Raw genomic sequence first — 23,562 nt, 5'->3', positions numbered from 1 at the left:
CAAATCAAATCAAATCAAATCAAATCAAATCAAATCAAATCAAATCAAATCAAATCAAATCAAATCAAATCAAATCAAATCAAATCAAATCAAATCAAATCAAATCAAATCAAATCAAATCAAATCAAATCAAATCAAATCAAATCAAATCAAATCAAATCAAATCAAATCAAATCAAATCAAATCAAATCAAATCAAATCAAATCAAATCAAATCAAATCAAATCAAATCAAATCAAATCAAATCAAATCAAATCAAATCAAATCAAATCAAATCAAATCAAATCAAATCAAATCAAATCAAATCAAATCAAATCAAATCAAATCAAATCAAATCAAATCAAATCAAATCAAATCAAATCAAATCAAATCAAATCAAATCAAATCAAATCAAATCAAATCAAATCAAATCAAATCAAATCAAATCAAATCAAATCAAATCAAATCAAATCAAATCAAATCAAATCAAATCAAATCAAATCAAATCAAATCAAATCAAATCAAATCAAATCAAATCAAATCAAATCAAATCAAATCAAATCAAATCAAATCAAATCAAATCAAATCAAATCAAATCAAATCAAATCAAATCAAATCAAATCAAATCAAATCAAATCAAATCAAATCAAATCAAATCAAATCAAATCAAATCAAATCAAATCAAATCAAATCAAATCAAATCAAATCAAATCAAATCAAATCAAATCAAATCAAATCAAATCAAATCAAATCAAATCAAATCAAATCAAATCAAATCAAATCAAATCAAATCAAATCAAATCAAATCAAATCAAATCAAATCAAATCAAATCAAATCAAATCAAATCAAATCAAATCAAATCAAATCAAATCAAATCAAATCAAATCAAATCAAATCAAATCAAATCAAATCAAATCAAATCAAATCAAATCAAATCAAATCAAATCAAATCAAATCAAATCAAATCAAATCAAATCAAATCAAATCAAATCAAATCAAATCAAATCAAATCAAATCAAATCAAATCAAATCAAATCAAATCAAATCAAATCAAATCAAATCAAATCAAATCAAATCAAATCAAATCAAATCAAATCAAATCAAATCAAATCAAATCAAATCAAATCAAATCAAATCAAATCAAATCAAATCAAATCAAATCAAATCAAATCAAATCAAATCAAATCAAATCAAATCAAATCAAATCAAATCAAATCAAATCAAATCAAATCAAATCAAATCAAATCAAATCAAATCAAATCAAATCAAATCAAATCAAATCAAATCAAATCAAATCAAATCAAATCAAATCAAATCAAATCAAATCAAATCAAATCAAATCAAATCAAATCAAATCAAATCAAATCAAATCAAATCAAATCAAATCAAATCAAATCAAATCAAATCAAATCAAATCAAATCAAATCAAATCAAATCAAATCAAATCAAATCAAATCAAATCAAATCAAATCAAATCAAATCAAATCAAATCAAATCAAATCAAATCAAATCAAATCAAATCAAATCAAATCAAATCAAATCAAATCAAATCAAATCAAATCAAATCAAATCAAATCAAATCAAATCAAATCAAATCAAATCAAATCAAATCAAATCAAATCAAATCAAATCAAATCAAATCAAATCAAATCAAATCAAATCAAATCAAATCAAATCAAATCAAATCAAATCAAATCAAATCAAATCAAATCAAATCAAATCAAATCAAATCAAATCAAATCAAATCAAATCAAATCAAATCAAATCAAATCAAATCAAATCAAATCAAATCAAATCAAATCAAATCAAATCAAATCAAATCAAATCAAATCAAATCAAATCAAATCAAATCAAATCAAATCAAATCAAATCAAATCAAATCAAATCAAATCAAATCAAATCAAATCAAATCAAATCAAATCAAATCAAATCAAATCAAATCAAATCAAATCAAATCAAATCAAATCAAATCAAATCAAATCAAATCAAATCAAATCAAATCAAATCAAATCAAATCAAATCAAATCAAATCAAATCAAATCAAATCAAATCAAATCAAATCAAATCAAATCAAATCAAATCAAATCAAATCAAATTAAATTAAATTCTCTTTATTTGCAAATGAGGTGTCTACCTCGGTGGCAAATGGTACACTAAAATACATTATTGTCAAGCACTGAATATTAAATTAACAAGAGAAGAAAATTTTCCTATAATTTTAGCCTTGTATCTCTACTTCTCAGAATCCTCTTCTCCTTTCTCTCTGCAATTTGTTTCATTGTTATATTCAGCTCTTCTAAATCATTCTGGACCTCAAAATACCAGTTGTTCATGGTTTTACTTTTCCAAAAGAAACTGAAGAATTGTTTCAGGAGTCTGGTCTCTGGTAGTCTTACTATGTGGCTTGTATCCACAACTGATTCATTTTCCCGATAGACAGCAGTCTCCCTTGTCCATTTACTTGATGTTTTTTATTGATGATTGTCCTGATGATCCTTCTGTTTATTTTTTGGATTTTATCCGTTGTTGCTTTGGTACTCAACTTAAACAGAGTTTCACTTGCGTAAGTTGCTTCAGGTTTAACTACTGAACCATAATGTATGAATCTGTCATTTATCGAGAGAGATTTCTTCTTATATGTTGACCATGTGACTCCTTGTGCTTGTCTCAGTTTTGTTGTTCTGTCTTCTATTGAGCCTTTCTCATTTAGGTTCCAAGTTATAATTTCCCCAAGATACTTGAACTTTTTTACAACCTTAATTTGTTTGTTATCGTTTAGTTGAATGACAGGGGTGTCCACTTCAACGGTTGGCATAATTTCTGTCTTTTCAAATGAAATTTGTAACCCCACTTTTGCTGCTACGTTTTCTAGATGTTCAATTTGGACTTTAGCCTCTTCCACATTATTTGCCAGTAGTGCAAGATCATCTGCAAATGCTAAGCAGATTAGTTTTATATTTCCACCAATCTTGATGTTCGGTTGGCATTTCTTTTTCCATTCTCGCATGACCTTCTCCAGTACACAATTAAATAAAATAGGTGAGAGACAATCCCCCTGCCAAAGTCCAGTTTTGGTTGTAAATGGCTCTGACAATTCTCCTCTAAATTTAACTTTTGCTATAGTATTCTTGAGAGTGATTCCAATAAGGTTGATCAGTTTTCTGTGAACAGCAAATTCTTGAAAGGTATTCAGTAATGACTCTCGATGAATACTGTCATAAGCTTTTTTGAAGACAACAAAAGTGATGACTAGGTTCTTACTTCAAGCTCTTTGATTCTTCATAATCCACTTAAGACCAATGATTTGCTCTGGACAACTTCTGCCTGGCCAAAATCCTCCTTGGTACTCTCCAAGTTCTTGGTCCAGTTGTTCCTGTATTCTTGAGTGAATAAGTTCTTGGTCCAGTTGTTCCTGTATTCTTGAGTGAATAAGTTCTTGGTCCAGTTGTTCCTGTATTCTTGAGTGAATAATTTTGGAAAAGACCTTATATGTGACATCAACAAGGGATATCCCTCTATAATTATTGGGATCTGACCTATCACCTTTCTTGAGTAGGGGTGGATTATTGCTGAGTTCATTCCTCAGGCATTTTTTTGGAGTTCCATATGTCAATAATACGTTTACGCAAGTTTCAGAGAGTTTGATCATTGGCATTCTTCCATAATTCTGTAACCGACTGATTTTCTCCTGCTGCTTTATAATTCTTGAGCAAGTTAATGGCTTTGATCACTTTCTCATATGTTGGTGGTATAACCTTTTCTAGTGGTGTTTTGTTTCTTGGTTTAGGGTCAAACTCCAGATATTCGGTTGGGTCTTTGCAGCTGAGTAATTTTTTGAAGTAGTCTGCCAAGATATTTGCATTGTTTATGTTGTTATGTGCCATTTTCCCATTTTTATTTCTCAGCATAAGTGTTGGTCGAGTATATTTAGACTGATACTGATTAAATGTCTTGTAATAATCCCTTGTTTTATGTTGCTTGAATGATTCATCTGTAGTTATCAAGCATTTCTTTCTGATGATTCCTTTTAATTCTTCGAATTTCTTTACTCTTACATCACTTAATGTAATCAGCCCTGCAAGGTTTTTGTATAGTGCTCTGCCAGTGACAAATTCAACAATGAATTTCCTTTCACTGATTATCATCCTCTTCCTAAAAACATGTGACTTTCTGTTGTGCCTGATGATCTAAATTCTCCCTCTGACACAACAAATGGTTCAAAAGTTCCATCATACAAAGAAAACCAAAGAGGCAACAGGTGGCAAGCTTGATTCACTGATAGCATTAACATAAAAACATAGAGGCCGAAAAAATATTTACTGGAAAAACCCTCATGTTAATAGGGAGGCTATTAGGAAATACATGAAGAAAAATCCTAAAGTCAATCTAAAAGCTGTTAGGAGATACAAAGAAAATGAATTATTCACCCTGTGGATCCATGGAAAACAAAATCTTTATCAGGATTCAAGGACGACTGCCATACAGATTACAATAATGACATGGTTGTTGCTACTGGCCAGAAAGTTGATTGCAAGTGGTGTCATGAAAAAAAAAAAAAATGGAAAGAAGAGAGCTCTGATCTATGTTGTATTGAATGGAAAGGTACATCTTCCTCCTATTGGAGAGCCACCTCTTCCTCTACACAACATCCTAACTAATGATCACCCTAAGTCTGAGCATTTTTGAGGAACATTAGGAAGTATAAAGGATGTTTTCAAATGACGTCCTTTGGAGCTAAGGAGATACATGAGTGAAATTTTATTCTAACTTTTAAAGTTCAAGTCCAAGTTTACCATAGAATAGGAAGTTTGTTGCCCTCATCACAAGGAAACACTCATTTTTATAAATATATTTTGTTGGCAATGATGAAAAAGAGTCGAAAATCTGGTCCATTATCTTCCCTGTTGTAAAGCCTTGGTTAATTTTACAACTACAGCATCCTATACAAGATGTTAAGACAGCATTGAAGAATGCTCCAGAAGGTCAAGAGTTTAAAGTTGTGATACATGCGGACCGACAACCCCTATAGGGCACGTCACCGGGTGGCGGAAAGGGGGACCCTACCATTCAGTAGGGTTGGTTGAAATACCCAGTACAACCCACGGACCAACAAGAAGCCCAGTTCCTGCGGGCTTTAAAATATTGGGACACCCTCTCTCCAGGGGTTACAAATATGGAGGACCCAAGCCCAGGGTATGAGTGAAGTTCCCAACGGCATCCATGGCAGAGAAGGTGGACTTCGGTACGGCATCGGTGGCAGAAGAGGGAAACTTGTAGCATCTGTACTTCAGAGGAGCGGCCTAGAATAACACCTGGAAGTAGGTATAAAATGCCTCTGGGAGTGGTGACCCCATCGTAATAATAGCCTATATACGGTATGGTACTTGGAAATCAACTTTGGAAAAGGTTAGGGTGTCCCCTGCTTAAAGTGACGCGCAGTTCTCAGGGTATTGGGGGAACTGTGAGAAATGGGCAACCAGTAACCAACATTAAGATAGCAATAGTAAATCTCATGACCCTGACAGGAAGTAGTAGATTTCATTGAGAAGGAGAAGGTGGAAATGATGGGCTGAGTGAAGTGAAATGGAAAGATAATGGAAGGAAGAAATTGAGGAGGTAAGGCTTTTTGCAGATGATGTTATCCTGTATAGAGTAATAAATAAGTTACAAGATTGTGAGCAACTGCAGCGTGACCTCGATAGTGTTGTGAGATGGACAGCAGGCAATGGTATGTTGATAAACGGGGTTAAAAGTCAGGTTGTGAGTTTCACAAATAGGAAAAGTCCTCTCAGTTTTAATTACTGCGTTGATGGGGTGAAAGTTCCTTTTGGGGATCATTGTAAGTATCTAGGTGTTAATATAAGGAAAGATCTTCATTGGGGTAATCACATAAATGGGATTGTAAATAAAGGGTACCGATCTCTGCACATGGTTATGAGGGTTTTTAGGGGTTGTAGTAAGGTTGTAAAGGAGATGGCATGTAAGTCTCTGGTAAGACCCCAACTAGAGTATGGTTCCAGTGTATGGGACCCTCACCAGGATTACCTGATTCAAGAAATGGAAAAAATCCAAAGAAAAGCAGCTTGATTTTTTCTGGGTGATTTCCGACAAAAGAGTAGTGTTACAAAAATGTTGCAAAGTTTGGGTTGGGAAAAATTGAGAGAAAGAAGAAGAGCTGCTCGACTAAGTGGTATGTTTTTTTTTTTTTTTTTAACAGTTCAACAATAATAAAGGTGTTTCAATTTATTCCACCAATTCAATAGTTACATTTTCACTTACAGCTGTTACACAATTAAATTCCTAGCTACATGTAGGAAAGATCACAATATGAAGATAAAGTTGGAATTCAAGAGACAAATTGGGGGCAAATATTCATTTATAGGAAGGGGAGTTAGGAATTGGAATAACTTAGCAAGGGAGATGTTCAATTAATTTCCAATTTCTTTGAAATCGTTTAAGAAAAGGCTAGGAAAACAACAGATAGGGAATCTGCCACCTGGGCAACTGCCCTAAATGCAGATCAGTACTGATTGATAGGAAAGGATACACATTATACTGGAGTGGTGGTCAAGAGGCAATAAACAGAGTGGGTCTAATCATTTTGAAGCAATTGGGGGAGTATGTTGAAGGGGTAGAATATGTGAGTGACAAAATAATGAAGAATAGACTAAAGATGACGAATGAAGTGATGGACTTAATACAAGTGTATGCACCACAGACAGGAAACAGGTGAAGAAGGTATTGAAGGATTTTTGGTGTGGAAGTGGTTATTATCTGAGATCTGAATGCACAGGTTGGAAACGAGAGACAAAGAAAGGAAGAAATCATTGGACCATATGAATATGGGAAAAAGAATTGCAAAGGAGAGGAACTAGTGGACTTCTGTGAAAGGAATGGACTTATAGCGGGGAATACATGGTTTCAAAAGAAAAACAGCAGGAAAATTACGAGATAAGGGTGGGGTGATAGAACAAAATCAGTAATTGACTACTTTTTGGTGGAAAGGACAAATTGCAGAAAGTTGATGGATGTGACAGCTTTACTAGGAGAGGGATTTGATGGGGTCCATAGAGTTGTGGTGGCAAAATTACGGTTGGGAAAAATGGAAAAACTAAAAGAGATAAGAGAAAGCAAAATAAAAGTATGGAAATTCAAAGACAAAATTGTACAGGAAGATTTTCAGGAGAGATTGAAGCAACAAATCCCAGTTAATAAAGTGGAAAATGTACAAGAGGAAAGAGCCCATTTTATAAAGGCATTTGTTAGTGCAGCAGAGTGTGCTTGTAGTCGGACATCTACAACAGTGAAAGAAAAGGAGACACCCTGGCAAGAATGGAACCGAGATCAAACAGAACAAAGCAAAAGGAAGTATCTCAACAGCAAAAGGAGATGTAAGAAGGTGGTAGGAGAAGAAAAGAAGAAGAGTTGGGAAGAATTTACACAAAAAATGAGAGCGAATGGAAGTGGCAGTAAAAGGATGCTGTATGGACTTATAAGAAGTAAGAGGACAGAAACAGTTACCACAAAGCTAGTGTAAAAGGAAGATGGGTACTGTTAACACACCCAGAAGAAATAAAGAGAAGATGAAAGGAGTATTTTGATAAGCTATTGAATGTGAACAACTCTATCAATCAATACTAATCTGCATTTAGGGCAGTCGCCCAGGTGGCAGATTCCCTATCTGTTGATTTCCTAGCCCTTTCTTAAATGATTTCAAAGAAATTGGAAATTTATTGAACATCTCCCTTGGTAAGTTATTGCAATCCCTAACTCCCCTTCCTATAAATGAATATTTGCCCCAATTTTTCCTCTTGAATTCCAACTTTATCTTCATATTGTGATCCTTCCTACTTTCAAAGACGCCACTCAAACTTATTCATCTACTAATGTAATTCCATGCCATCTCTCCACTGACAGCTCGGAACATACCACTTATGATATAGATGTTGATTCCCATAAGGAGTCTGATATATTTGTCCTGAATAAGTAAATTTATAATACCAATATAAATGGTCTGTTACACTAGCCAACATGATTTTGCGGTAAAATAGAAAATATGTAATTCTTATGGAAATCGCTGTCCTGATTCTGAAAATGATGCTATTTTTTTCCTATCACATCTAGTTTTGACGCAATTTGGTGTTTTAGTATCTGCATGAATTCGTAATATGTAATGCTGAGAGATGTTTTCGCGCAACTTTTTAAGAATACAATTATGTGATTTGATTTGTTATTGTTTGCATTTTATTATAGGTTTATCGCTGTCTAAATTTGCATTTTGTAGTTGGGGATTTCCTGGTAAATTCATAACAAACTCCCCCAGATACCGCGAGGTATGTAGGATTGAAGATAAGACAGTTGAGAGTTTGTCTTTCATCTTAGACCACTTGAATAATCAGACATATTAAAAGCCCCAGCCCTTATGCAATGTTTATGATGGATTGATAAAGCAGTTTCCTTTCAAAGATAACAGTCCGAAAGTATTATACTCAAGAAGATGAACTTGTATTTTGTACGGATGTTTCAAATCTTCAACGTCGATTGGGAGAGAAAGAGTATGATCCTAGTAACTGTCGCGTTTTTATTGACTCTTCCAAAATAAGCTTAAAGGCTGTTTTGCTTCATAATACAAATGTTCTGGCATACGTCCACTTGCTCACTCCACAAAAATGTCTGAAACATACGAGACCTTAAAGTTGGTGCTTGAAAAAATTAAATATCATGAGCATGGGTGGCAAATTTGTGGTGATTTGAAGATCATTGGATTGTTGCCGGGACAACAAAAACGCTATACAAAATTTCCCTGTTTCCTATGCGAATTGGATAGCAGGGCATGGGGTAAACATTGGGATACAGTGAATTGGACAGAAAGGAAACAACTACAACCAAAATCCAAAAATGTCTTGAATGTAAGTCTTATTGACCGTGAAAAAATTCTACTTTCACCCTTGCACATCAAATTTGGATTGATGAAACTGTATGTCGAGGCATTAGATAAAAGTAGCCTATGCTTCCAATATTTATCCACTAAATTTCCCTCATTATTGGATGCAAAAATCAAGGAAGGCGTATTTGATGGACCACAGATTCGTAAACAGATGAAGGATAAAATTTTCACAGACACGATGACCAAAATTGAGAAAGAGGCATGGAACGCATTCAAAGATGTAGTGACTAAATTCCTTGGCAACATTAAGGACCTTCAATACAAAGAAATTGTAAGGAAAATGTTGGTAAAGTTTAAGGAACTCGGTTGTAATATGAGCCTTAAGTTTCATTTCTTAGCTTCGCATCTGGACTATTTCCGCCTAAATTTAGGAGCTATCAGTGAAGAACAAGGTGAAAGGTTTCACCAGGATCTCAAAGATGCAGAACGACGCTATCAGGGACGTTGGGATGTGGATATGATGGCCGATTACTGTTGGTCAACTGCACGAGACGACCCTTCTAGAGATCATTCAAGAACTTCAAAAACCCGGAAATTCCACGGAAAACGGGAAAAGACGGAGGTGTGAATCTAACCTGCACATAATGTAAGTAACAAAACTATGTATGTTTAACCATGTAACTTTTATTTAAGGTATGGTTTAATTAATTTAAAAGCAACTGTACAGTCGAAACTAAATAGGCGCTTTATGCTTCAGTTTCACGAATTTCAATATACATTAAAAATATAATACATACTATCTACTTGCTTACAAAGCAGCATTTATGTGTATTCAATGCATGAAAAATATGATTTCGTTTTGCAAGCTGAAATTTACATTAATACATCACATTTAATCAATACTAAGTATCAACAATTTTACGTAAGAACAAAATAATATTTTGTAAAATTGCCACCAAACCAGACGTGATTCGCCAAAACTAATTTTTTTCTTGAATTCTGTGTTGAGAAATTCACAAAACCCACCTAGTTTCGTTTTCACCACCCAAAAAAAGTTTATTTTGCAGGCTAGTGTTAATGGACATTATAATTTTTCCAGCTAACTCATTCCTGGTTGCCAATGTTTCGCCCTCGTGTGCGAGGTTGGGCTCATCAGTTGGTACCTGGCACACCTACCAAGATGCATGGTGTGCAATAGCCATGCGTCTTGTTGGTGTGCTAGGTACCAACTGATGAGCCCAACCTCGCACACGGGGGCGAAACGCTGGCAACTAGGAATGAGCTAACTGCAAAATTTATAATGTCCAATAATGGATCATTTATATTGGTACTGCATACCACTTAGTCGAGCAGCTCATCTTCCTTCTCCCAATTCTCCCCAGCCCAACCTTTGCAACATTTTTGTAACACTACTCTTTTGTCGGAAATCACCCAGAACAAATCGAGCTGCTTTTCTTTGGATTTTTTCCAGTTCTTGAAACAGGTAATCCTGGTGAGGGTCCCATACACTGGAACCATTCTCTAGTTGGGGTCTTACCAGAGACATACATGCCCTCTCCTTTACATCCCTACTACAACCCCTAAACACCCTCATAACCATGTGCAGAGATCTGTACCCTGTATTTACAATCCCATTTATGTGATTACCCCAATGAGAGCTTTCCTTATGTTAACACCTAGATACTTAAAATGATCCACAAAAGGAACTTTCACCCTATCACTGCAGTAATTAAAACTGAGAGGACTTTTCCTATTTGTGAAACTCACAACCTGACTTTTAACCCTGTTTATCAACGTACCATTGCCTGCTGTCCATCTCACAACATTATCGAGGTCACATTGCAGTTGCTCACAATCTTGTAACTTATTTATTACTCTATACAGAATAACATCATCTGCAAAAAGCCTTACCTCTGATTCCACTTCTTTACTCGTATCATTTATATATATAAGAAAATATAAAGGTCCAATAATACTGCGCTGAGGAATTCCCCTCTTAATTATTACAGGGTCAGATAAAGCTTCACCTACTCTAATTCTCTGAGATCTATTTTCTAGAAATATAGCAACCCATTCAGTCACTCTTTTATCTAGTCTAATTGCACTCATTTTTGCCAGTAGTCTCCCATGATCCACCCTATCAAATGCTTTAGACAGGTCAATCGCGATGCTGTCCATATGACCTCCTCAATCCAAGATATCTGCTATATCTTGCTGGAATCCTATAAGTTGAAATTCAGTGGAATAACCTTTCCTAAAACTGAACTGCCTTCTATGGAACCAGTTATTAATTTCACAAACATGTCTAATAGAATCAGAAAGAATGCTTTCCCAAAGCTTACATGCAACGCAGGGGGACAGAAGCAATACAGGGTGAGGACTCACAACAGCGGAAGATATAACAATGCTGGAGGTGGAGTTAGCGGTACGGTATAAAAGATGAAGATGAAAAGCAACATAGATAAATGAAATCAGTATGGAAATGATAAAGGCTGCTGGATATGTTGGTATGCAATGGTTGTACTGACTGCTAAAGTGTATGTGGAAACATAAATGTGTACCAAAAGACTGGAATAAAGGGATAATAATACAAGTGTTTAAGAAAGAGGACAAGAGAATTTGTGGTAACTGTAGAGGAATCACACTTACATCACAGGTAGTTAAAATACTAGAAAGGATATTAGAAAGAAGAATGAGAAGAAAGATTGAAGAAGTGTTACAAGAGGAACAATATGGCTTCAGGAGTGGAAGATCTACGGTGGAGCCAATCTTTACCATGAGATAGTTGATGGGGAAAAAATGGGAATATGGAAAGGATCTGGTCATGACTTTCAACGGACCGACCAACCGACCAACTTCAACAACCCTAGACAACATAATTTGAACAGCTGTAGGCAAGGGGTCTGAATTTTAAAGACAACTACAGATTCAATTGTGACTGGCTGTAGGCAAGGGACACTGCCACTATAATGAGATTTCCAAAGTCAAATGTGATAGGCATTAGGCAAGGGGGCCTACCATCATAATCTAATCTCTCAAACTCGAACTTGGACGTTAAATGAGAAATGAAATATAGGGACTTCCCTGTGGTGTTTCACGGATAACTCTAAGAGCAATGCAAACTAATTCAATCTTATCTTTTGAATAGTATTTTACCTATAATTTATTCTGTATATAATGTAGAATTCTGCCACAAAGCATGGGTACATGAGCTAGTTTTACACAAAGGTCTACAGAAAAGTAGTTGATACCAAAATATTAGGCCTAATAACAGAGCTCAGAGGGGGAAAATTTCCCTTCTTGTCAAAGAATTTCCTGAACTCAACAAAGAAGATTATTTGCCCTATTTTATGTGTTATCACCCTCAAATGATCCATCTGCATAATGTGCTACGCAGCAGTGTGGATAAAGGCTACAACAGATATTTCACAGAGGAAAAAGTTGACAAAAAAATGTTTTTACATCAAAGTCTTCCAGAAAATTCAGTAAGTGTATTCTTAATAGTTATTATTTTTTGCATTGATTCAAAAGGATTCTCTATGTTTCTTTTCAAGGATACTACTATGCAAGGACGACAAGCAAAATCATGAAGTATTCTGCAGTTTTAACACTGCTATACTGGTGCCAGACTCGGGGCTTCACCTTGCAAGTGATAGAGAAGGAGGAGATAAAAATTTCATATTGTTCCGTATTGAAGTGAGTTCACTGATAAGCTAAAAAAAAGTATAAAATGGTTCAACCTTTCAATACTATTAAAATAAGAAATGTAAGCTTACATTCCTATTTAATTAAAATTGGTACCGGTTTTGAACAGTATTTTTGGTCATCATCAGCCGATCACATTTTCCACTTCCTATAACCCACCCTCCTGATCCACCTTAAACTACTTCACCTCCTCATTTATTTCCCTATTCTTCCCTTTATTTATTCATTATTTTTCTGCTTCAACTTTTTCTTTCCTCATTACATTCCTGTCTTTTCATTCTCCCATTTGAATTACATTTTCTAACATCTCTACTGATTTTGACCACCCTAACTTTCAAATTTATATTTTACGCTATTCTAAGATCGATCTCAACTCTTACCTTCAAATATATCTCACACTATGTCATCATGCTCCTCAACTGTTTCAATATTGCGCTTTTTGGTGTTTTTTCTCTATGTCATATGTTTTAAGAACTTCATTGATCTAACTTACGAAACTTTTGGAAGCTCAGTGCCGATCTGCTGTTCAAGAACTTGCTCCGTTGTACAGTAATATATTTGACTGCGACTTTCTTCATAATTTTTGGATCTATTGACAAGCAGTGCTAATTCGTAAAATTATGCAGTGCCTCATGGACTGCAGCTGAACTCTTCAAGAATTTACTCCATGCTACATTTAGATGCATATTTGATTCTGGACTTCTTCACACACAGTGCTCTCTAACACATCTACCTTAAGAGACTTTTAGAAGCATAGTGCTGATCTACTCTTCGAGAACTTGCTCCAGTTGCATATTTGATCGGCGACTTCTTCTTAATTTCTGGATCTATCGACGGGCACTGCTATTCCCTAAAATTATACAGTATCTCATAAACTGCAATTGAACTCTCCAAGAATTCGCTCAGTACTATATTTGGATACATATTTCATTATGAACTTGCCCGCCTGGTGGCCAGGATCGTTGAGGCGCTGAAGTCTAAAAGGGTCTGGCACCGAGGTTAGCCGGTTCGAGTCCCGTTGGTCGAAAAAAATTTCACCATCAGAATGTTGGCCGGCAGGGTATGGGAGGTGGTGGTATACAATTTCTAATCACTAGATTGCGTGCCAAAAGCCTGGATTAAATTCCAAACCTCTCTGCAGTGCTCATATGGAGTGAGGCCATATGACACTGTTGATGGTGATTCGTCCGTCGGATGGGGACGTTAAGCCTTGAGCAGACCCCTTGATGCTATTCGACAGGAGTAGGCTATGTGCCGGCACCGGGTTTCATCCTCTCCCTCTTATCATATATCACGTCATTCATTTCATCTCATTAACTCCTCTGATGGAGTTGACGTCAGGAAGGGCATCCGGTCATAAAAACCTGCCACGACAGATTCATCTCACCTCATACCTGACCCCGTAGGAAAATGGGACAAGGGTTGGACAAACAAACATTTGATTATGGACTTCTTCCGGTACAGTGCTCTCTAACGCTTATGTCTTACTAACGTTCGTGATTGACAAGCAGTATCCTTAAAATTGCACAGTGCCTTATAAACTGCAGCTGATAAATACATGTGTTATAGTGCTTCATAAACTGCATCTGAGAGTATCGTCTAAACTTCATATTTTTTACTTGTGCATCTTTCAACGCACAGTACTCCCTAAAGATTTTAGTGCTTCACTATCAGCAACCTACAGAATTCTTTATACTTCACAATTTATTTATCTGTGCATTGTTTGTTTTTTGTATTTGTTTTTTTGCTATTTGCTTTATGTCGCAACGAAACAGATATGTCTTATGCCGACGATGGGATAGGAAAGGCCTAGGAATTGGAAGGAAGTGGCCGTGGGCTTAATTAAGGTACAGCCCCGGCATTTGCCTGGTGTGAAAATGGGAAACCATGGAAAACCATCTTCAGCGCTGCCGACAGTGGGGCTCGAACCCACTATCTCCCGATTACTGGATACTGGCCGCACTTAAGTAACTGCAGCTCTTGAGCATTGTTTTACAGCTATTTGTGATCAGCTGATGATGACAAAAAAAATACTGGTCGAAACCAGTACCGATTTTAATTAAATAGGAATGTAAACTTACATTTCTTATTTTAATAGTATTGAAAGGTTGAACCATTTTATACTTTCTTTTAACTTATTAGAGAAGGAGGAGGCAGAGGAGTAACATCTCATTTAATATTAAGAATTAAACATCTCTGAAAAAAAAAAACCTGGTCCAGCTGGCCCAGCTGGTAATACCTGGTAAGGGATCTGTACTAGAGTTACGGTAAGACTTCAATGGCAGAGAAAATATGCTTCAGGATAGTGGAGGATGAAGAGGAAACCCAAATTAATGACTTATCACCCAGAAGGCAGATGAAGCTGAAAACCTCTCGACCTGGTCGGGAATCGAACCTGGGGCCCTCTGAATCAAGGGTTTTAAGTCTTAAATAGTTACCGGTAATTCCCTTGGTTTGGGCAGTGGGTGTTTGTGCTGTTCCCAACAACCCAGCAACTCATACACCACATAAAACACTAGTCTCTACTACAATAACACGTTGCATTAGGATACACAACAACAAGTTCATCAGCCCATTTCATATTTTCTAGCTATTTGCCTGATCTATTGTTATACATTTATTACTATTTAATATTAAAAACTTCATCTTTGGTCTGTATTGAATGGAGATTAACATACAATAAAGAAGAGTGCAATTGATCCACCTTTTTCAATACAAGGTATGATGCTAATTCAAAATCACAACATTATTTATTTGGTACCAGTTTTGATGTCTTGGACACCATCATCGGCCAAAATAGGACAAATGAACAAAGATATACACATGTTGAAGTACAAACTATGCACCCTTAATAATGATATAACAATGGTTATATAAAATACAAATTGTGATGGTGCTTAAAGGGAAATTCATTCCTAAAATATTTACAAGTTAAAAACTTGTTGGTCAAGTTGTAAAACAAAGGTGAAAAATATTAACAAATATTTGAATGAGTCTTGATCACTTTTTAAGGTTTTGAGTCTTGAGTGTGGCGTTGTTAACCACCGAAATACAGTAGTTTGAATGTTGTCATCTAAAAACTGACATAAAAAATTGTTCCTCTGTAGATTTTGAATGTTGTCATCTAAATACTGACATAAAATGTTGTTCCTCTGTAGAATGTTGACAATAAGATAAAATATGTAAACTTAGTAGTGACTTGTAGCATCAGTTTTCATAAGGTGAAACACTAAGCCGTGAGGTAATTAAACCAGTGGATCTTGATACAGACTTGGGTATTAAAGTTATTATAAAACCAGAATGTTCTTGATCCAATGTGGGACCTGAAGTGTGAAAAGGAAAAGCTTTTAGATTAGAATAAGACAATGGAAAAGGGAGTGAGAAATTAAAAACTTTAGTAGGGGACTCACCTGGAGCGACCTGTTGTGAATACGGATTCTAGAGAGGAACCGAGTGCCGAGCTTGCTAGATGCATGGAGCAAGGTTAAAGGAGGGGAAGGGGTGGGTCAGGACGGAGGGGAAGAGGGGTGATGGATGGGGCGGAGTCAGGCGGTCATGGTAGGGAAGGATAATAGGAGAACGTATTACATATAATCTGAAAGAACAAGCTGTTTTGGGGATTTTTAACACTATTGAAAACTGAAATAAGGACATCAGATAAGATTCTGGGCTTTTCGGAAATGTTATTCAAGTTCAAATTCGGGTTATGGTCTAAATGTACGTAGCAGACTTCCGTGGTATCTAGCAAGGGGCCTTTACTTGATGTGTCCAATATCATTACGTCCTGATCCATTTCATTAAACTTGTGTTTATAGTCATGAATGTGCTGACCTACTGCAGAAAAGTACCTTTAACCTTGCTCCATGCTTCTAGCAAGCTCAGCACTCAGTTCCTCTCTAGACTCCGTATTCACAACAGGTCGCTCCAGGTGAGTCCCCTACTAAAGTTTTTAATTTCTCACTCCCTTTTCCATTGTCTTATTCTAATCTAAAAGCTTTTCCTTTTCACACTTCAGGTCCCACATTGGATCAAGAACATTCTGGTTTTATAACAACTTTAATATCCATGTTTGTATCAAGATCCACTGGTTTAATTACCTCACGGCTTAGTGTTTCACCTTATGAAAACTGATGCTACAAGTCACTACTAAGTTTACATATTTTATCTTATTGTCAACATTCTACAGAGGAACAACATTTTATGTCAGTATTTAGATGACAACATTCAAAATCTACAGAGGAACAATTTTTTATGTCAGTTTTTAGATGACAACATTCAAACTACTGTATTTCGGTGGTTAACAACGCCACACTCAAGACTCAAAACCTTAAAAAGTGATCAAGACTCATTCAAATATTTGTTAATATTTTTCACCTTTGTTTTACAACTTGACCAACAAGTTTTTAACTTGTAAATATTTTAGGAATGTTTTTCACTTTAAGCACCATCACAATTTGTATTTTATCTAACCATTGTTATATCATTATTAAGGGTCCATAGTTTGTACTTCAACATGTGTATATCTTTGTTCATTTGTCCTATTTTGGCTGATGATGGTGTACAAGACATCAAAACTGGTACCAAATGAATAATGTTGTGATTTTGAATTAGCAACATACTTTGTATTAAAAAAGGTGGATCAATTGCACTCTTCTTTATTGTATGTTAATACATTTATTACTATATTAACATAACTCCTTACACATATCTTATCCTAAAGAAAATAATGTTCTAATAAAGAGCTTAACACAATCACTGAAGAAAAACCCTGTACCCTGAAAATCATTAAAAAGAAATATATTCAGGCTCTAAAGTCTGTTCTAATATTGATTGTGTATTTGAGAGTTAACATAGATGAAACAATTGATATATCATAAGACTATTTTAATGTAAAATGTAACAATTCGATGAAAGAAGAATAATAATATTATCAGTCTGGTTACTATAGTTGCACAGTGAGAGATACCATCTGAGGAGATCTGCCAAATTTTGAACGTGTGTTGTAATATGACTGTGATATAATATTTTTCAGAGAAGTTATTCATAAAGTATGAAATACACACGGAAAACAGGCGTATTAATACATAAGTAATATTATTACAGATGTAGTCGTCGAAATTCAGTTTTATGCTGCTGAGACGGCAAAAACAAACACAAATGATTCTGTCATTTGCATTGAATTTAAATCTCCCACGTAAACCTCCACAATAACAAAATGCAGCGCAGCGGGCGTAGTGTAAAAAGGACAAAGGTAGCCAATATGTAAATATTTATTTTCTCCATAACTACATAAAGTAAACATTAATTATTAATACTGCATTATTTTGTAAATTTTACTTATATATATATAAGTTATACACACCGTAAATTTTACCAGCTTTATAACTAGAACGCACATTATATTGAGACAGTTTTTTCTATCAAAGGTAGATGTATGATTCGTGATGTTGGTGACACATAGCAAATACCAGGGAAACACATTCCTTCGTCTGTTTATATTTTGATCGGCGCTGGGCTATGGTGGGCAAATAAATCTATGAAGCAAGAGTGTACGTTTTTAGGTGGTCAAGATGTGACATTTGTTAAACGAACTGAAATATGAATTGCAGAAAGGAAGAGCTCATGGGATGTTGTTGCTGTAACAAAACTATACTCCGAGAAGTACAAAATAAAAGGGTTTCTGACTTGTCTAAATGGTATAACCTTTCAAACGGCTTATTTATTCCGTTTTTGACGTTGATATAGTTCAGCGGTGTTCTGCTGGTAATTTTTTAATGATAAATTCTGTGCGACACTGTTGTTGAGAATGAAGTAGACAGCTTTTAATTTAGATTTACGTATTGATTTGTTTTCAGAGGCGTTCGGCATATGAAGACAGTTTCAATTTACTTCACCTAGTGAATGATTCTTACCATATTCTGGATGCCAAGATGAACACATTGAAAGGAGTATTCAATACGCAAAGTACGAATATATTCAACTGGAATGGTATTGAACATGCTTATTTAATGTAGGTATACTTTTTCTAGTTACATTTGGTAAATTTTTCTCTTCAGAACCGGTACATCGAAAAAATTTTATCAAAGAGAATGTCCGACAGTTACGGGAAATGCAGATTTGCTGGCAAAATGCAGAAGAACAACGTGCCAAAACTGCTAACGCAACCAGGATAAAAGGTTCAGTACCCCAAGTTTCTACACATGTAAGTATAATTACACTGTCCCTGAAAATCTGAATAACTATATTTTCATGGGAATTAAGGTAGAATTTACTATGGGCTGATCACCCTTAATATCATCATAACACAATTTAAATGATGGAAATATTACCAGGAATTGCTTTTAGAAGAGAGATGTGTTCATTGCAATAGCTAGGGACCCACGCAGCTAACCCCAAGAAGTACTTTTACTTTCATAACCTAATGAAATGTTGCACATGCCATTGTCCATTGAATGAAAACCTACTAGCACTGCCATTGGCTGACATTGTGGGAATGACGTGATTCCCAGAAATGAAGAGAGACAGATTCCATTATGAACCTGAACAGACTAAAAACACAAGTAGATAAAAGCTGTAAAGGGAACAGTGTGGAATACAGAACAAGAACACGGAACATATCCAATGCAGTACTATCCAAACCAATGGTTTTCTCACTAGCTGGTCCTGACCAATTGAGGATGATTACCTCGTTGTACTTCCTCTTAAAACAACAATCACCACCACCACCACCACCATCATCCTAACCAATCTAATTATAATTTTACCTTCCACAGCCCAGCACTCGCTACATTCAGCTGCACACGGAACGACTGTCGTTTGTTTACACGCTCGGGAAGGATGTTGTCAAGAGGCGCTCAGCGCTGCCAACCTCTGTACTTAGGAACTAATGAGTGGTACTTTAATAGCTGGTGGTAGTGATTATTCTTACATTGGTTAGACTTTTGGTCTGAATTAGTTCTTGCCGTGCAGACGCTTAGGATAGGATCTGGACAAGACTATTGGTCTGGACGGTTAGAAGCTGCGAAGCGGCCGTAGGCCCTTAGTTTTGTGAGGAAACAAGATTGGTCTGGACGGAAGACGATTGGTGTAGACGGTTAGGATTCTTGCCATGGCCAAAACCATTGGTCTGGACGGTTAGAAGCCGCGAAGCGGCCCTAGGCCCCTCGTTTCGTGAGGAAACACGATTGGTCTGGACGGTTCGGATTCTTGCCGTGCACAAGACGATTGGTCTGGATGGTTAGAAGCCACGAAGCGGCCCTAGGCCCGTAGTTTCGTGAGGAAACACGATTGGTCTGGACGGTTAGAAGCCACGAAGCGGCCCTAGGCCCCTAGTTTCGTGAGGAAACACGATTGGTCTGGACGGTTAGAAGCGGCCCTAGGCCCCTAGTTTCGTGAGGAAACACGATTGGTCTGGACGGTTCGGATTCTTGCCGTGCACAAGACGATTGGTCTGGATGGTTAGAAGCCACGAAGCGGCCCTAGGCCCCTAGTTTCGTGAGGAAACACGATTGGTCTGGACGGTTCGGATTCTTGCCGTGCACAAGACGATTGGTCTGGATGGTTAGAAGCCACGAAGCGGCCCTAGGCCCCTAGTTTCGTGAGGAAACACGATTGGTCTGGATGGTTAGAAGCCACGAAGCGGCCCTAGGCCCCTAGTTTCGTGAGGAAACACGATTGGTCTGGACGGTTAGAAGCGGCCCTAGGCCCCTAGTTTCGTGAGGAAACACGATTGGTCTGGACGGTTAGAAGCGGCCCTAGGCCCCTAGTTTCGTGAGGAAACACGATTGGTCTGGACGGTTAGAAGCGGCCCTAGGCCCCTAGTTTCGTGAGGAAACACGATTGGTCTGGACGGTTCGGATTCTTGCCGTGCACAAGACGATTGGTCTGGATGGTTAGAAGCCACGAAGCGGCCTTAGGCCCCTAGTTTCGTGAGGAAACACGATTGGTCTGGACGGTTAGGATTCTTGCCATGGCCAAAACCATTGGTCTGGACGGTTAGAAGCCGCGAAGCGGCCTTAGGCCCCTAGTTTCGTGAGGAAACACGATTGGTCTGGACGGTTCGGATTCTTGCCGTGCACAAGACGATTGGTCTGGACGGTTAGAAGCGGCCCTAGGCCCCTAGTTTCGTGAGGAAACACGATTGGTCTGGACGATTCGGATTCTTGCCGTGCACAAGACGATTGGTCTGGATGGTTAGAAGCCGGGGCCGATGACCTTCGATGTTAGGCCCCTTAAAACAACAAGCATCATCATCATCTTCATCAGAAGCCACGAAGCGGCCTTAGGCCCCTAGTTTCGTGAGGAAACACGATTGGTCTGGACGGTTAGAAGCGGCCCTAGGCTGAGGAAACACGATTGGTCTGGACGGTTAGAAGCGGCCCTAGGCCCCTAGTTTCGTGAGGAAACACGATTGGTCTGGACGGTTAGAAGCGGCCCTAGGCCCCTAGTTTCGTGAGGAAACACAATTGGTCTGGACGGTTAGAAGCGGCCCTAGGCCCCTAGTTTCGTGAGGAAACATGATTGGTCTGGACGGTTAGAAGCCGCGAAGCGGCCATAGGCCCCTAGTTTCGTGAGGAAACACGATTGGTCTGGATGGTTAGAAGCCACGAAGCGGCCCCAGGCCTCTGGTTTCGTGTGGAAACACGATTGGTCTGGATGGTTAGAAGCCACGAAGCGGCCCTAGGCCCCTAGTTTCGTGTGGAAACACGATTGGTCTGGACGGTTAGGATAGAACCTGGACAAGACCATTTAGCGTAAGTATGAAATGAAATTATTGCTCTTGTGTATTTCCTTTACATGGTGTTTTTTCTTCATGCTTTTATTCAGCCGGGATTGGGAACGCAATGTATTTATCAGCATTGATGGCAACGACGTCACATTCTGTTCACGTTGACCAATGAGAATGCAACTAGTTACTTTAGCCATGGCCGATGGCGGGTGCTGCTCTTATTAGGTTATAAAAGTAAATGTACTTCTGGGGGAGGCATGGTGGGTTCCTAGACATTGCAATGAACACATATCTCCTCTAAACGGAATTCCAAGTAAGATTTGCATTATTTTCACTTTATTATAATGTCAAAAACTCTGGGCTGCGGACGGAAAAATTATACCACCAATCTAGATCAAGGGCTTCATCACTATCTGGCATATGTCATTAATTCAGCTTTTTGTCACTATCAGACGTACAGTGCATTGCTGATAGGAAAAACTTAAAACGGTCCACCTTTTCAATACAAAAAGTTATATTTTATTTATAACATGTATTTGTACTTGGAACTAGTTTCGACGCTGTGTTTGCGTCATCATCAGCCAAAATGGGAAACAGGCAAGCATGTAGGCATTTATGTTACACAAGGCGTTACATTAAACAATACACATCTTACAAGGAGATAAAAACAGGGACGAATATAGGAAACAAATGAATCGTTGAGAAAACAAAAGTTATACAAATTAAAAATAACCTTAACCACACATCTTGCAGTGCGAAAGTGTTCTTCTTGAATGATTCCTGAATGTAAAACACACGCGCACACATTTCTGAGGAGCCAGCAGGCAGGACAAAGTAAAGTGAAACCTTAAGAGTTCTTCTGAGAAGAGTTCATCATTTTTCTATGTTCCGACTAACTAATGAAGTCTCCCTTGAGTTCCTGATAAACATATACAACAGGAAATTCTCCTTCACTCTCCATGCCTGGAAGGCATCCTGGAAGGCCTTTTCCGGAATGTCTTTTAGAGCCGATGTAACATGCGCCTGGATTCTTTCAACGGTCCACCTTTTCAATACAAAACGCACGCGCACACACTTCTAAAGAGCCAGCAGGCAGGAAAAAGTAAGGTGAAACCTTGAGAGTTCTTCTGAGAAGAGTTCATCATTCTTTCTATGATCTGACTAACTAATGAAGTCTCCCTTGAGTTCCTGATAAACATACACAACAGGAAAATTAAACAATACACATCTTACAAGGAGATAAAAAACAGGGAAAGTTATACATATTAAAAATAACCTTAACCACATATCTTGTAGTGCGAAAATATTCGTCTTGAATGATTCCTGAATACAAAACACACGCGCATACATTTCTGAAGAGCCAGGAGGCAGGAAAAAGTAAAGTGAAACCTTAAGAGTTCTTCTGAGAAGAGTTCATCATTTTTTCTATGTTCCGAATAACTAATGAAGTCTCCCTTGAGTTCCTGATAAACATAGAATTTCCTGTTGTGTATGTTTATCAGGAACTCAAGGGAGACTTCATTAGTTATTCGGAACATAGAAAAAATGATGAACTCTTCTCAGAAGAACTCTTAAGGTTTCACTTTACTTTTTCCTGCCTCCTGGCTCTTCAGAAATGTATGCGCGTGTGTTTTGTATTCAGGAATCATTCAAGACGAATATTTTCGCACTACAAGATATGTGGTTAAGGTTATTTTTAATATGTATAACTTTCCCTGTTTTTTATCTCCTTGTAAGATGTGTATTGTTTAATTTTCCTGTTGTGTATGTTTATCAGGAACTCAAGGGAGACTTCATTAGTTAGTCAGATCATAGAAAGAATGATGAACTCTTCTCAGAAGAACTCTCAAGGTTTCACCTTACTTTTTCCTGCCTGCTGGCTCTTTAGAAGTGTGTGCGCGTGCGTTTTGTATTGAAAAGGTGGACCGTTGAAAGAATCCAGGCGCATGTTACATCGGCTCTAAAAGACATTCCGGAAAAGGCCTTCCAGGATGCCTTCCAGGCATGGAGAGTGAAGGAGAATTTCCTGTTGTATATGTTTATCAGGAACTCAAGGGAGACTTCATTAGTTAGTCGGAACATAGAAAAATGATGAACTCTTCTCAGAAGAACTCTTAAGGTTTCACTTTACTTTGTCCTGCCTGCTGGCTCCTCAGAAATGTGTGCGCGTGTGTTTTACATTCAGGAATCATTCAAGAAGAACACTTTCGCACTGCAAGATGTGTGGTTAAGGTTATTTTTAATTTGTATAACTTTTGTTTTC

The 23,562-nt window shown here is 37.1% G+C and overlaps 1 protein-coding gene across 5 annotated transcripts in view; it reads left to right on the top strand.

Moving 5' to 3' along the window:
- Positions 1 to 18,075: 18,075 nt before the first annotated feature.
- The window catches only part of LOC136883064 (micronuclear linker histone polyprotein), a 163,422-nt gene continuing 157,935 nt past the window's right edge, over positions 18,076 to 23,562 (top strand). For 2 of the 5 annotated variants that reach the window (XM_067155246.2, XM_067155255.2), the window contains exons 1-3: positions 18,076 to 18,267; positions 18,429 to 18,535; positions 18,628 to 18,773. In XM_067155246.2, the coding sequence (XP_067011347.2) occupies positions 18,170 to 18,267; positions 18,429 to 18,535; positions 18,628 to 18,773 (351 nt within the window). In that variant the 5' untranslated portion in view covers positions 18,076 to 18,169. Of the gene's footprint in view, positions 18,335 to 18,402; positions 18,536 to 18,627; positions 18,774 to 23,562 lie in introns of all 5 variants that reach the window. The other 3 variants (XM_068229787.1, XM_067155236.2, XM_067155218.2) reach the window with 3 other exon arrangements.

This window comes from Anabrus simplex, chromosome 1, assembly GCF_040414725.1.
Source record: "Anabrus simplex isolate iqAnaSimp1 chromosome 1, ASM4041472v1, whole genome shotgun sequence".
Classification (NCBI taxonomy): domain Eukaryota; kingdom Metazoa; phylum Arthropoda; class Insecta; order Orthoptera; family Tettigoniidae; genus Anabrus; species Anabrus simplex.
Note: the sequence above shows the minus strand (reverse complement) of the source record. Positions and strands in the feature narration are given on the sequence as shown.